Raw genomic sequence first — 14874 nt, 5'->3', positions numbered from 1 at the left:
AATAAAATATAATTAGAAAAAAAAGAAAAGAATGCAAATACTTCAAGGGTCTGACACACAGGAGCCATGGAAAATAACGAGAAGTGTCCAAGAGATCAAATACAGTGCTCATCCACTTCTCAGATTTGTGTGAGGACTACAGGGGGCATAATAATTATTTAATATAATTCATATGAAAAATATAAAAATCAAGTATTTTAAAAATAATAAAATGACTGATATAAGGATTGCTGTAGGGATGACTACAACATTCTCTTGTCTGGAAAACTGAAGGTAAAGGACTAAGATCCTTTGATTTTATGGATTTAGTAAAAGGTTAAATTATATGCATCTAGGTGGCTCTGAGGATTTCAAAATCACCTTAGAAGTGATTTCAGCAAGAACCTCATAGGTAAAAAGGCTAGAAGGGGTCATGAAAGATGTCCCAAACAGCAAGAAGGCATTAAAAGGGCCATGAAAGATGTCCCAAACAGCAAGAAGGCATTAAAAAGGGGAGAGCAAATGGTTATTGCCCACACTAAGGGACAAAATACTGCAGACTGGTTAAAAAACAAAATATAGTAACAGTATATCACTGATATTTACCAGGGAACAAGGTATGTTTTGAAAACCTCCCAGGTGATGCCATGCCTACTCTTGATTAAAAACTGAAATATAAACAGAGAAGATTCTAGAATACAATTCACATAATTCAGATGTGAATCGGGGCACTTGGTTAGGCTTTTTTGTCAGTTAAGTGACCTGGACCTATCCATTAGTACAGTTTAGTACTTCACAGAGAGCACCCTATTTAATTCTCATAAACACTCTCTGTATTATTATCTCCATTATGAATTATAAATGTTCTTGAACTTCTCCCTTGCTGGTGGGATAAGTCAATGTTAGATCTACAAATGCTAAAACACTATGCATATGTTGCTTTATGGGAAATTCACTGAAAAAAAATGGAGAAGATAGACTATATTCATTTATTCAAAAAATATTTACTGAGCATCTTCTATGTGCTAGGCACTTGGGACACATTAATAAACATACTCACCCTCAAGGAAGTTATAGTCTAGCAGACGTAGGAAAGAGAGGCAATTCACAAAATAAATAAGTAAATAAATACATAGTAACTTAGAAGGTAATAGATGCGATAGAAAAATAAAATGCAGAGCACTGCAAGAGACATACGGGATGCAGATTGCAATTATAACTAGAGTAATTGCACAGACAAAATGCTATTTTAGTGAAGACCTGAAAGAGATGAGGGAGTTGACCATGAATATATCTGGGAGCTGGGGGGTAGGATAAAATATTATAGGCAGAGGAAAAAATCCAGTGCAAAGACCTAAAATGAAAATGTACCTGCCATGTTCAAGGATTAGTAAGGAAGTAAGGACGGCTGGAATGGAAAGCGCTGAGTGGGAGACAAGTGGGAGAAGAGGTCAGTTAGTGAGAATCAGATCATGTAGCGCTTTATTTTTAATTTTTATTTCCTTATTTGTTTTGAGACAGAGTCTCACTCTGTCCCCCAGGCTGGAGTGCAATGGCACGATCTCGGCTCACTGCAACCTCCACCTCCCAGGTTCGAGAGATTCTCCTGCCTCAGCCTCCCGAGTAGCTGGAATTACAGGTGTATGCCATCACGTCCGGCTAATTTTTGTATTTTTAGTAGACATGGGGTTTCACCATGTTGGCTGGGCTAGTCTTGAACTCCTGACCTCAAGCAATCTGCCCACTCCAACCTACCAATGTGCTGGGATTACAGGCGTGAACCACCACACCCGGCCCAGATCATGTAAGGTTTTATGAATCATTGTAAGAAAACTGGACTTTATTCTGAGTGACATGGAAGCCACTGGAGGGTTTTAAGCATAATGTGACTTGTGTTTTTAAAAGATCACTCTGATGTTAAGCTGATAGAAAATTAAAGAGAAGCCAGGGAAGGAAAAGGAGACCAGTGATCTGTTAGGAGGCCACAGCAATAATCCAGGAAAAAAATGCTGGAGACTTGGATAAAGACGCTGGTAGTACGGATGGGAAAAGTAGTTAAACTGATTCTGGAGACATTTTGAAGACAGAACAGGATTTGCTGACAACCTGGAAATAGAGTTGGAGAGAAAGAGAAGAGTCAGGAGGATTCCACGTTTTGTTTTGTTTTGTTTTTGCTTAAATAACCTGAAAAAAATGGAGCTAACACCCATTAGGTTGGTGCAAAAGTAATTTGCCATTAACGGCAAAAAAACACGATTACTTTTGCACCAACCTAATAAAATGGGGCAGGCTACAGGTGGAGTAGGTTTGCAAAGAAAGATCAGAAATTTTGTTCTGGCCATATTTAGGTTGAAGTACCTTTCACATATTCATGTTAAGAAGTCAAAAAAGTAGTTGGAGGTGTCTGAGGTGGAAATATTCATTTAGGAGTTTTAAGTAGCTGCACAGTAAGCCCTGTGACTATTTGTGCCAACAAGCTGGCAAGAACTGGGCCTTGGCACATTCTAAATTCATAGGCAGGTAAAAAGACAAAACCAGCACAAATTTAAAAACAACTGAAAAGAAACCAGAAGGACAGCGGTATAGAAGGAAAGACAACACAGTGTGGTATCCTCAAGAAACAAATGAAGAGAGAATATTAAAACAGAAGGAATAACAAATTACATCAAATACTGCCAACAGGTAAAGATGTGACTTGAGTGTCAGATATAACTTGGAATATTTGCTTGTGAAAATTCCCTAGTGACTATCTCCTATACCACCACAACCAAGACAATATGCTCATGCATTGAATATGTTATACTTCATTCTTCCCAGGCATTCAACTTGTTTTTCTAAAGAACCATCCATAAGAAAAATTTTGATCCAATTTAATATTTGGGACTCAAATCAGTAGACGTTTTAGAAATACCAGTTGATAAACTGCAGATGCTAATGATCACTTGCTAATATTCAATTCCCATGTCTTAAAAACATAAAATTACCTCTAGGCAACTTGGAAATGAAAGGACAGATTTTCTTTGTCCTGATGAAGAACTATGATAAACCAAAAAGCCAATATTCTACTATTCTTTCTCCTACTAAAATAAAGAACAACAACAAGTTTGTACATTACCACCATTACTATTCCATAATGTTCCAGAAACATGTTCCAGAAACTTGTTATAACGTTACAGAAAGCTAAATCTAATGCAAACTGCCACCGAACCAAAATAAAAGTTTTAACTATTAAAAGTAGATAAAAGTGTCATTATCTGCTACTGATTATATAACTTGGGAACATACAAAAATAAACTGCAAAGCTTTTAGCATAAGTGCCAGCTATAAAATAAATACACCAAAATCAACCACCATCTTAGTCTACCAACAGCCAATCTGAAAAGCCCATCACAAAGTAACAAAAACAGATACCTAAGAACTCTAACAGGAAACATTAGGACTCAGATGAAGAAAACAACTCTGCTGAGAGATAAAAGGTCTGAATAATCTTTCATGACCCTTAAAAGAAATACTGATTACAGATGGCAGTCCTTGCCAACCAAACAAAATGCAACATGATCCGGTATTTTTTTAGTTCTAAGGATTCATCTTCCAAGCCTTCCAGATTAAGATGGCAAATTTAACACACATATCCAATTACACCCTTCCCCTAAACTCCACTTAAGTGACAGTAAGGGATCTTTCTAGAAGACATAGAGACCCAAGGACTTAAAGAATTGAAATAGAAACTACAAATCATGAAAGTAGAAAGTAGATGGACAAGTGGCAACTGTCTCAGCCAACTTGAGAGAGGGAATGCTATACTAACAGTGAGAAAAGCCGGGAAGAACTCACTCCAGTCTACTCAAAAGACAGAGGGTAAAAGGGCGACGGGTTAAAATAAGATTAGTAAAAGCTGTATGAGAAGCTCTAAAATTCCAAGATGCCTTCCCCACCTCCTCACTGTAGACCATTGGCAGACAACCCCAGAACCCAGCAAGACTAGAGATTTGTTCTTGGAAGAGTAGGTAAATAGGTAAGTCTGCATGGTGAACCTTCTCCAAAGTGACTACACAGAGAATGGTGAAACCCCAGCCAGACTCCTCCATGAACAGTGGAACCTACACTCTTTCCTCAGTGCAAAACTTTACTGGAAGACCACTCTCTGATCAGCCCGAGAAGACCCTACAAACGGCCCCAGTGAAAAACTCAGGAGAAACAGTGAACAGTCCAAATTGGCTGCCACTGGGGAGGGAGAGTAAGGGATGGGGAAGAAGAGGCAGATGAAAGACCATTTATTTTACAATAAGCCTCTTAGACTTTTAAAGCCGTGCATGTATTAAATACAATAATCCTTATCTGAAAGGACAGGTGCATATAATTGTAATGTTAAAAGGACAGTGTGACTTGCTCTGCCAGATATTTCTAAGTATTCTAAATCTATGATTAAAAAGATGTGGCATTAAGACTAGAGATCAACACACAAATGAGGAGACCTAAAACCGAAGCAGACCCCAGTTAGTCAAGATCTTAAAAAACAATAAAGACCACAAAGCAAAGAAGAAAGGAGGAACTAATTAACAAACAGTCCTGGTATAACTCACTAACTAGGGAAAAGGAGGAGGAGGCAGCGGTATGGGAGTGCTTCATATCCATGTACAATTATAGAATTAAATGTAAAAAGATCTACTATATTTCCAAAATGTTGCTTCATTTATCTCACCTTTCAGATAAAGATTATTAAATTTAATACATGCATACAGTTTTAAAGTCTGAAAGCCCTATTGTAAAATGAGTGGTCTTCCTCATTGCCTTAGTCTTCCTCCCCAGCGGCAGCCACTTTTGACTGCTTACTGCTTCTCCTGAATTTTTCACTGGGGCCATTTGCAGGGTCTTTCTGGGCTTTCCAAGCATGAACAAATACAAGGAAAAAAATCATAAAGGACAAGGTAGAGACCTGTTTATATAGAAATAAAAGTATTTTATTGTTTGAAAAATGCCAAAAAGTGAATTAAATAATGGCCTTTGAAGAAAAAAAAAAACCCACTAAAAATACGATAAAGGTGCAATCTTTTTTATATAAAACAGGTATGTCATTTTTTTAAAATCACCACTTAAAAGTAAAGTAGGCAAAATACCAGAAGAGAGAGCTCCCAAAAGAAAAACAAAAGAAAAACAACAACAAAAAAAAGATTATCAATTTCAATAGTTACCAAAAAAAAAATTAAAATCTCATATTTTTATAGAAAAATCAGGAAAGATGATGAACACTGGAGTGTTGACACACTACAGGTAGACCATACACTCTGTAAGGGAATGTTACAGCATAAGCAATTTGGCAACAAGCCACAAGACTCATAACAGAGTTCACCTCTGCCCCAGGATTTCTACTGCTATAAATGTAACCTGAGTAAGTCTGAAATACTTAAACTTTCAGACAAGGGCATTTTTCTCAGCTCCACCTGTGTGTCCACTCTTACTTACTGAGCCTACATCCTTTGGTCAACCCTGCTGGCCTTCCTCTACTTAGTTCATTCCATCTCACCAAAACTCTATGGTGCAGGTACCATGACCCTTATTCCAAGGAAATGCGATTAAAGAGGTAATTAAGGTTACTTAGGAAGTGGCCATGGTAGGACTTGCAACCAGAGGGTTTAATACTGTATTCTCAGCCACTACAAATAAAAATAATATGTAAAACAACAGAAAACTAGTTCAATAAACTTGCATGTACTCATCATTAAAAACCTTATTTTCAAAGGGTTTATGCAAAAAGGAAACATCTCTAATATTTACTTCATACTAAATAAGAGAGGAATATTTAAAACTACAGATAAAATTAAAAGCCAATTTTGTTTAAAAGTATGTCTGTGCAGACAAACAAAAAGGGTAAAATGGAAGCACATCATCTAATTACCAGTTGTTTGTTTCTGGATGATGTGATGGTGATTTTTACTTTATTTTTTTCAGTGATTCCCAAAATGTCTCCCAACAGGAAATACTTTTTTATTTAATTTTTTTAAGGGAAACAAAGCAACAACAGAAATTCTCAACTGTATTTGCTTAATTTGAATAAACAAAGGACATGTCGATAAATGTACATTAATGCACACCTTCAAGGAATTTGAGACTGGACAACTACGTTGAAAGAGATACTAAATTGAAAAGGCTTAAACGTAATTTTTAAATGTGTGATGAAAGAAGGGAAGATTAGGTGAGAGATCACTATTTTAGCAGCCCAGCATCACTGCTGGAACTACAAGGTCCATCACATGAGAGGGGTTTCCACCATTATTCCTTTCTCATAGTAAACGGGAAAAATTCACCTTACAGAATTTGCTTGATAGCCCAGTTAACAGAAATTTAAACAGCACATAAAATAGATTTTAGTAAGAGAAAACCATTTCAACTCCCAACACAAACTCAAAAATCATTGGAATCCTAAAGGCATTTTGGAATTAACTAAATTCTGGTAACTTACAGAGCAAAGTTTAAAAGATTTTTTTAAAAAACAATTAAAAACAAATGTGTAAATGACCCATTTCTGTACTATTTTATTCAGAAGAGTTTTAACAGTTCCTTGCAAGGCAAAAGGGAATTAGATGTCTATAGAAGACCTATTTTGAGCGTTAAAAAAAAAATGAACATTTTTTCCAATTGATCTTTGGATGCATGTGTTTCAGCAGGTAAGTAGGAGAATGTGTAGCCTAAGTGTGCCTTTCCTTTGTTAAACTATAATATTACAAGCAGTTTTAATATTTTGTAAAGAATGTTGGCAGAGTACTTTCTAGGAACACAACAATTTAAAAGCTAATAATAACATTTTTGCCACAGATTATCAGGCAGAGTACTTTCTAGGAACAAAACAATTTAAAAGCTAATAGCATTTTTGCCACAGATTATCAAAAGTTTTCCGCACAGATGTGGAGTTATATTTCACTTTAATTTTTAAATATAAGGTGTAACTTAGGACTTTAGAGAAATAGTGCATACAATTCTTAGGCATGTGCACCTCCAAGAAAACGTGCTAAAAAAAAAAAAAAAAAAAAAAAAAAAAAAAACATTGTTTCCACTTCATTTTGGAAGCCCGTTAAACAAGTTATCAATGCAAGGATTGGAAAAGAATGAAAAATCAAGAAAAAACACAGCTGCTAGTAGTTACCATCCCATACAACGGCATTAATAACTAATCTGTAAGTATCTTAGAAAGAAAATCTTGGAACTGTATAAGCTCACCCTTACCTGCGCTGAGGCCAAGAAATGAAAAAGGGTGATTCAAAAATCTTCTGAAAAGGAAGAGTCCTATTCAGAAACCCAAGGGTAAGAGGACCCGCCCACTTCCCCTGGAGGACTCGTTGCTATGGGAACCCGCAGTAACCCTGTAAAGCCAGTAACCTACGGGGGAAGAAGATCCTCCCCGAGGTTAAAGTTAAAACAGGGGATCTGGCGGAGGGTTGAGTGGAGGACTGAGGTAGGGTTAAAAGAAGGGGAAAGCCTTTGGCTGGGCATGGGGTCAGTGAAAGCGGGCTTAGTAACCCCAACAGAAATTCAAAACAGCACTTAGAACAATTGTTTTGAGTGCTGGAGTCACATTATAGTTCATAAAGTTTGAACCATTAGAGACACTTCCCGCCCTCCCTGGTGGGAAACAAACCCCCCTTTGTGAGTTCCTGTCTAGGAAAATGAATTTGAGTTTCATCTCACCAATTACAAACCGCATGCTACTTACTATGTGAAACTAAACTCTTGACTTTCTTACATTAAACCAGTATTTCCAAACTCGGCTGCGCGATCACCTGGGGATCTTTAAAAAACACACTGTGTTAATTGGTCTGGTGTGCGATTAGGCATGAAGAGTTTTAAAACTCTCCAGCGACTCCTCTGTGCAGCCAAGTTTGGGGAAGCCGTATTACAGGATTTGGCGAGGTGGCGGGGAATGTTTAAAAAAGAAAAAGCACCGTGATCTCCCTTGGTCTTTTGAGGCCTAATAATAGAATTAGCTCGCTTTCAGCAGGCACACACAGGACAATGGGCTGCTTGATAAATAGGGATCCCCAGCAGGCCGGAACAATACTTTCTTTGAAAACGCCAGGAGGTAGAAGCCTTCTCTTCCCAAGAGAGCAAACATCCTTCTTCCCGAACACCAAACTTATACGTCTATTTTAAGAGCAAACGGGCCACGAATGCCACTCAGAACTCGGAGGACGAGTTCCAGCCTCAGGAGGAAGCCGCCCCCGCCATCGCCCGCCGCCACTCGCTGGGTTGCCGCGGCGCCTGAGGCCGCGCAAACCCGGAGCGTCGGTCCCCGGAGTCCCCCCCGGACCCTGCTCACCGCGCCCCGCCGGCAGCGCCTCAGGAAAGTTACTTAGGGGAAGTTTGCTCCGCTTCCCACCGCGCGCCTCCCCGGGAGAGGGGCGCGGCCCCCGCCACCTGCTAGGCGCCAAGGCTTCCCGACCGCGCCCCCTGCTTGGACCTCCGCCACCTCCGGGGTCGCGCACCCCGCGGGCGTCCGCACTGCCAGGAGGGCTCGTGCGCCCCTCCCGGGGTCCCTCGGCTGAGGCGGCCCTGCCCCTCCGCCCCGGGCACCAGGACCACCGCACGGGCCCGACGCACCCCACTGGGAACCCCTCGGGAAGCCAACCCGCGCGGCGAGCGACTCTTGAGCCCGGGGGGCGGATATGGGATCCACCGGACCCCTGGGTCCGAGGCCGACCTGCGCCCCCCGGCCCAGCTTCTCCTCGCTTCGCTTGGCCCCTCCGGCCGGCCGCCGGGCGCGCGCCCCTGCCCGGGCGGTCCCGCGCTGCGCACGCGCGGAGGCGCCGGCCCGCTCGCCCGCGGCGCCCTCACTCACCGCCCGCGCTCCTCCTCGCCTCGGGCGACGCAGCCGTCCGCCGCCTTGCCCTGTGCCCGCTCCTCAGGCCCCGGCCGGGGCACTCGGAGATCCAGCGCCCGGCGGGCTTGGCGGGCACCCGCACGCAGGGCACGCTCTGCGGGAGCGAGCGCGCGTGCCCGAGCACCGGGAGGGAGCGGGGCAACATGGGCGGTGCTCCCGGAGGCGGCCTTGGATACGGGGCATGCGCAATGTCTGCCCTTTCCTAAAGTAGGAGTGAGGGGTGGGCGGGAACCCTGGCCTGGAGGAGGCGGGGAGGGTGGAGGAGAGCCAGCACTCCCCCATCTCTGAGAGGCGACTTCGTCCTTGTCCCACAAACTGCATTTTTTTTCTCTGGAGTATTCATCAATGAATATATTAAGCATTTATTGAACACTTGCATTGGCAGAGCGGATGTGCGGGATACAGCGCATCCTCCGGTAATAGGGGGCCGAATACATTTGGCTTTGGGGCTCCTTTTCAGGCGCTGATGCCAGCCCTCTCTCTAACAGATAAGGAGGGTGCATAAATAGAGGTCTCGTAATACCTAACGACTACACTCTTCAGTGATCTGGGGAAGGAGAGTAGCTGCTGGTTGGGTTAATCATGAAAACTTAAACAGCATATGAATCCATGCACCCTGTCGGGGACAAGTTTAATCTGAGTGTATTGTTCTTAGTGAAAGATGAAAACGGCGACCGGAAAGTTAGTTTCAGCTCATCTGGAAATAATCTTTAATGCTTAGCACGACTTCACCCTTATTCCGTGGATAATTGAGAGGCACAGAAGAAGGGGAGAAGGGGAGCCTGGTGGTGGCTTGATTAAATGCAAAATTTAGGAATATAAAGTGAAGGCTAGAGATATGAAATGCTGTAGTGTATGTTCTAGGTAAGAAGTAGTAGAGTCCTAAGTTCAAGGGTTGGTATCAGGCATGGAAAGGGTCGAAAAGTTTCCAGAGACTGTGAAGGACAGAATGATGCCCTTACTTATGTCACTGCTGAGATGTTTATCATGACAGGCGCCTACTTCATTAGATTAGATCATCATCCTTGGCAAAATGTGTATCAGTGGATAAATTAGACCTATACAATACTGTTAGGACCAGTAGATGCTTCTTTTAGCATGAGTTTGGCCCTGGGAGAACATATTTCTGCTCAGTTGGAAAATCATTAATTTGAGAGACAACATATATAGTGAAAGACACCTAGGCTTTGGAAAACAAAAACCCCTTTGATAAAGTCCAAATACCTCATAATAAACTATATTGTCCAAATTAGTTATTATCTGTGAGCCTTCCTGTGTTCATCTGTAACACGAGATCATGATATTTACCTTGTATAATGGTAAGTTTTATGTGTCAACTTGGCTAGATCATGGTATCCAGATATTTGGACAAACAGTCTAGATGTTTCAGTGAAGGTATTTTTTAGATGAGATTTACAATGAAATCAGTAGACTTTGAGTAAAGCTGATTACTCTTAATAATGTGTATGATTTTCATCCAATCAGCTGAAGACCTTAGTAGAAAAATGCTGACTTCCCCTAAGCAAGAAGGAAGACTGGCAGCAAACAGCCATTGACTTGCACCTTTTGCCTGAGCCTGCAGCCCGCCTACCTACTCTGCAGATTTTGGGGTTGCCAAGCCTCCACAATCATGTAAGCCAATACCTTAAAATAAGCCACAATCATACAAGCCAATACCTTTCTCCTTCTCTTTTTCTCACTCTTAAACTGCAAAAACAAAACAAAACGAAACAAAAAAACAGACAGCAGGTCCAAAATGGAGTCGCTCATACTAGTGTCACATAACCAAACCAAAACTTGCGTTATTTCTTTGCAAGATCTGACCTTGTGAGAAATCAGAAGAGAGATAACAGTGAAATCCAATTAGGCCAACAAGATGTTGCTTACATCTGTAGAAGAAAAGTAACCTTGAAATGACCAACCATCTATTTGCTCTTTTTTTCTGCTTTCCTCTTCTTTTTTCTGCTGATAAAACTCACCCACTCTGTTTAGCCCATCAGTTTCTTTCTAGTTTGTAGACTGGATGCTGCCCAGTTCATGAATTGCTAATAAAAGCCAATCAGATTTTTGAAACTCAATTTGGTGAATTTTTTAAATTGACATATATTTAAAATAGATACACAGATATATATCCATCCTGTTGCCTCTGTTTCTCTGGAGAACTCTGGCTAATACACCTTGAAAGGTTGTGAAAATTATGTAAATTAATTCTCATCTGAAAAACAAGCATTATAATCTTTAATTTGTGAGGCTGTAAAAAATTAAACACAAGTGCGTGAAGCACCCAGTTCATAGCAGAACCTGAGTAAATGACAGCTACTATTACTTGTGAATGAACACTGAAGGGAAAAAACAAAGAGATAGGATAGATATTAGCACTTTGAAAGCCTTTTCTCAGTTCACTGGGTAATAAATATGTAAAAAACAGATTTAAGAGGTAAAAGAAAATTTTGGTGTCCCTAGCTCTGACACACTAAAAATGTGATAAATATTACAATTACTTGCATAAATTCCTTAAGAACCATTAACTAAAGATAGACTCTAGCTGTACTCTCCAACACCAAACATGCAAAGCAGCGATATGAAGTCATATCTAAACAGTTTACTCCAATTTGAGTTCCACTTGAATTCACTCTGCTTGCTACTAGGAAGGAGAAACCTGGAAGGAGTTTGCTTTTGAAATAATTCCAATGTCACAGAGTAGGTGCATGCTAGAGCACTCAATCAATGTGTTTGGTGAATAGGCTTCTGGATGAGCTGATTGTTCTGGGGAGCATGCAAAAGTGCTTAAAATATTCCATTTATTCTACAAATATTACCAGTTTTTATGTACTAGGCAGCATCCTGCCCTCAGAGAATTTATCAAATAGCATAGAAAAATGCATAACTGTAACTATAATTTAAGGCAGAATGTGACAAGTGCCTTCAGGGGAACATAAATGGTTGGGCCAATTGTACCTTGCTCAGGTAGTTTAATGCTGAGGGCTCACTTTCCTAATCATGTCTCCACAGTGGTTCCCAGCTTTGCATATTTTCTTATGGTGAAAGCCAATGAAATGCATGAGCATCGTGTAAATATGTTTTGAGCAAAGTTGGTAAATATCAAGTCAACATTCTCATTCCACTGACTCTTTTACTTCTGAGTTCACATTCAGAGGGTGAAGCAGGAGAAGCACAGTCCATTCAAATGTAACAGTTTATCCTTTTCTTCCTCATTATTTGTCTTGGCTGTTTCATTTAAGGCAGATTTAACTTTAGCGTGAAAAACAAAAAATACAGGTAATTTTTCTGACTTAATGAAGATTTATGAGCAAAATACATAAAAACTAACATGAAAATAACAAAAGGTGGGGCTTAGATTTATGAAAGGGTGATGAATGATTGAGTTGGAAACCATTAACCAGGGGGACAAAGATGACAATCATATTTGTCCTATAACCAGCGTTGTCACAAGGTGACTCCTTTTTCCTTTTGGCTGACAACGAAATACTCCACCATGCATAAGTACAAACAAACTCCAGGAGTGACAAAAACAAATGATTTGGGGAAAATACACATTTTAGTATATTTTAAATAATGAGAAAGGTATTTTATTATGAGAATTTGTGAATATATTAATTTTACAAGTTTTGTCACAGTGACTTGGGAAATAAATGTATCTGGAACTAAAGGAAGCCCTGTACTACAAAATAAAATGTTTTAGAAATTGAAAGAAATGGTCTCAAGCCATGGATGATAATTCTCATCTGATGTTCCATGAAAGAGTCATATAAGCAAAGTGACCCCCAAATGCTAAAGGAGCCAAGAAGCCAAAGAGAAGGCAGACAAATTTAGTTTGTTGGTGTTGATGAATTTATTAGGGGACTTAGAGACAGAAGCATGGCCTTGGGTAGCCACAAGACAAGTAGATCTCTGCACCTGTTACTCCCCAGACCCAAGGTTTATCTACTATAGGGAAAAGGTATACATATTCCAGCAAGACAATGAAAGGCAGCTCTCCAAAACAAGAAAGAATGCTATGTGTGTCACAATCTCTAATTTGTGTGATAACATCAAGGTTGCTTTACTCTAAAAGCAGGAGTAGAGTTTCTTACACTAGGGACAGTAAATAAAGTAGCAATCAGGTGGTGTTCACGGGACTGGGGCTGATCAGAATTTAACACTGTAGATTAGCATCCAAGATGGAGTCACTTTTGTCTCCATACCTGATGAATAATAGCATGATACTAGGAGATGTGAAATAAGTTAAAATATATCCTGGGCCAGAGTTTTATATATAAATATAAATATATATGTGTATATATATATGTGTGTATGTGTGTATGCTAGCTCTAAATGGTTTAAAATTAGACTGAAAACAGAATTAGCCATACATTATTCATATGCAGCATTCTCCCTTTCATGGTCTTTCTTTTTATTGATGCTGTTCAAAAAAATTCAACCACATCAGTATCGCAGGTAGACTGTTGTCCACTCAATAAAGAGAATAGTAATGTAGGGGTTTCTTAGAGCAAATGGTCCCCAACTTTTAATGATTAGATTTACAACTTTTTGACTTTATGGTGGTGTGAGTTCAGTAGAAACTGTAATTTGAATTACAGCGTGTTCCCAGGCTAGCAATATTTGGTTCGACACTCTCTCACTATGCTGAGAAGTCAGCCACAGCTCCCAGCCAGCTACTTGATCACAAGGGTAACAGCTGATACTCTACAGTGTACTACAGTCTGCAAATTACATGATATATTGAACACTTTATTATAAAACAGTATTTGTGTTAGATGACTTTGCCCAACCCTAAGCTAAGTGTTCCAACCACATTTAAGATAGGCTAAGCTAAGCTACGATGTTTCTAGGTTAGGTACATCAAATGCATTTTCCAATTACTATGCTTTCAACTTATGATGGGTTTCTTGGGCTGTTACTCCATTGTAAGTTGAGGAGCATCTGTGGAAAAATATTTGACCATGAAAAAATCCGAATTTAATAAAATGGCTAGCAGGAACAATATTGATTATTGTTTAGAAGTTCTATCTCCCTTATTCCTTTAAGATTTTATTCAGCAAGACTGGTTCAACATATGCAAATCGATAAACATAATCCAGCATATAAACAGAACCAACAACAAAAATCACATGATTACCTCAATAGATGCAGAAAAGGCCTTTGACAAAATTCAACAACCCTTCTGCTAAAAACTTTCAATAAATTCGGCATTGATGGAACGTATCTCAAAAAAATAAGAGCTATTTATGACAAACCCACAGCCAATATCATACTGAATGGGCAAAAACTGGAAGCGTTCCCTTTGAAATCTGGCGCAAGACAGGGATGCCCTCTCTCACCACTCCTATTCAACATAGTGTTGGAAGTTCTGGCTAGGGCAATCAGGCAAGAGAAACAAATAAAGGGTATTCAATTAGGAAAAGAAGAAGTCAAATTGTCCCTGTTTACAGATGACATGATTGTCTATTTAGAAAACCCCATCGTCTCAGCCCAAAATCTCCCTAAGCTGATAAGCAACTTCAGCAAAGTCTCAGGATACAAAATCAATGTGAAAAAATCACAAGCATTCCTATACACCAATAACAGATAAACACAGAGCCAAATGATGAATGAACTCCCATTCACAATTGCTTCAAAGAGAATAAAATACCTAGGAATCCAACTTACTAGGGATGTGAAGGACCTCTTCAAGGAGAACTACAAACCACTGCTCAGTGAAATAAAAGAGGACACAAACAAATGGAAGAACATACCATGCTCATGGATAGGAAGAATCAATATCGTGAAAATGGCCATACTGCCCAAGGTAATTTATAGATTCAATGCCATCCCCATTAAGCTACCAATGACTTTCTTCACAGAATTGGAAAAAACTGTTTTAAAGTTAGCCACATGTGACTCAGGGCTATTGTATTGGAAAGCACAGATCTAGGACTAAGTTGTTGATTCTCAAACTTGATTGCACATTGGAATTACCTGACAAACTTGAAGTTTTTTTTTTTTTTTTTTTGAGATGCAGT

At 39.8% G+C, this 14874-nt stretch overlaps 1 protein-coding gene and 1 long non-coding RNA gene across 5 annotated transcripts in view; one reads left to right on the top strand and one right to left on the bottom strand.

Annotated features, from left to right (window-relative positions):
* The window catches only part of BTBD3 (BTB domain containing 3), a 35753-nt gene extending 26718 nt beyond the window's left edge, over positions 1-9035 (bottom strand). The window contains exon 1 of one of the 4 annotated variants that reach the window (XM_050745542.1): positions 8810-9035. In XM_050745542.1, coding sequence (XP_050601499.1) covers positions 8810-8996 — 187 coding nt within the window. In that variant the 5' untranslated portion in view covers positions 8997-9035. Of the gene's footprint in view, positions 1-7200; positions 7220-8290; positions 8309-8671; positions 8690-8809 lie in introns of those variants that run through there. The other 3 variants (XM_050745546.1, XM_050745544.1, XM_050745545.1) reach the window with 3 other exon arrangements.
* The window catches only part of LOC126929339 (uncharacterized), a 62386-nt gene continuing 54809 nt past the window's right edge, over positions 7298-14874 (top strand). The window contains exons 1-2 of the long non-coding RNA XR_007717150.1: positions 7298-7429; positions 10337-10483. This is a non-coding gene — a long non-coding RNA (uncharacterized LOC126929339). The remainder of the gene's footprint in view (positions 7430-10336; positions 10484-14874) is intronic.

This window comes from Macaca thibetana, chromosome 10 (assembly GCF_024542745.1).
Source record: "Macaca thibetana thibetana isolate TM-01 chromosome 10, ASM2454274v1, whole genome shotgun sequence".
In the NCBI taxonomy this organism is placed as follows: domain Eukaryota; kingdom Metazoa; phylum Chordata; class Mammalia; order Primates; family Cercopithecidae; genus Macaca; species Macaca thibetana.
This window is presented reverse-complemented; position numbering and strand designations above follow the sequence as displayed.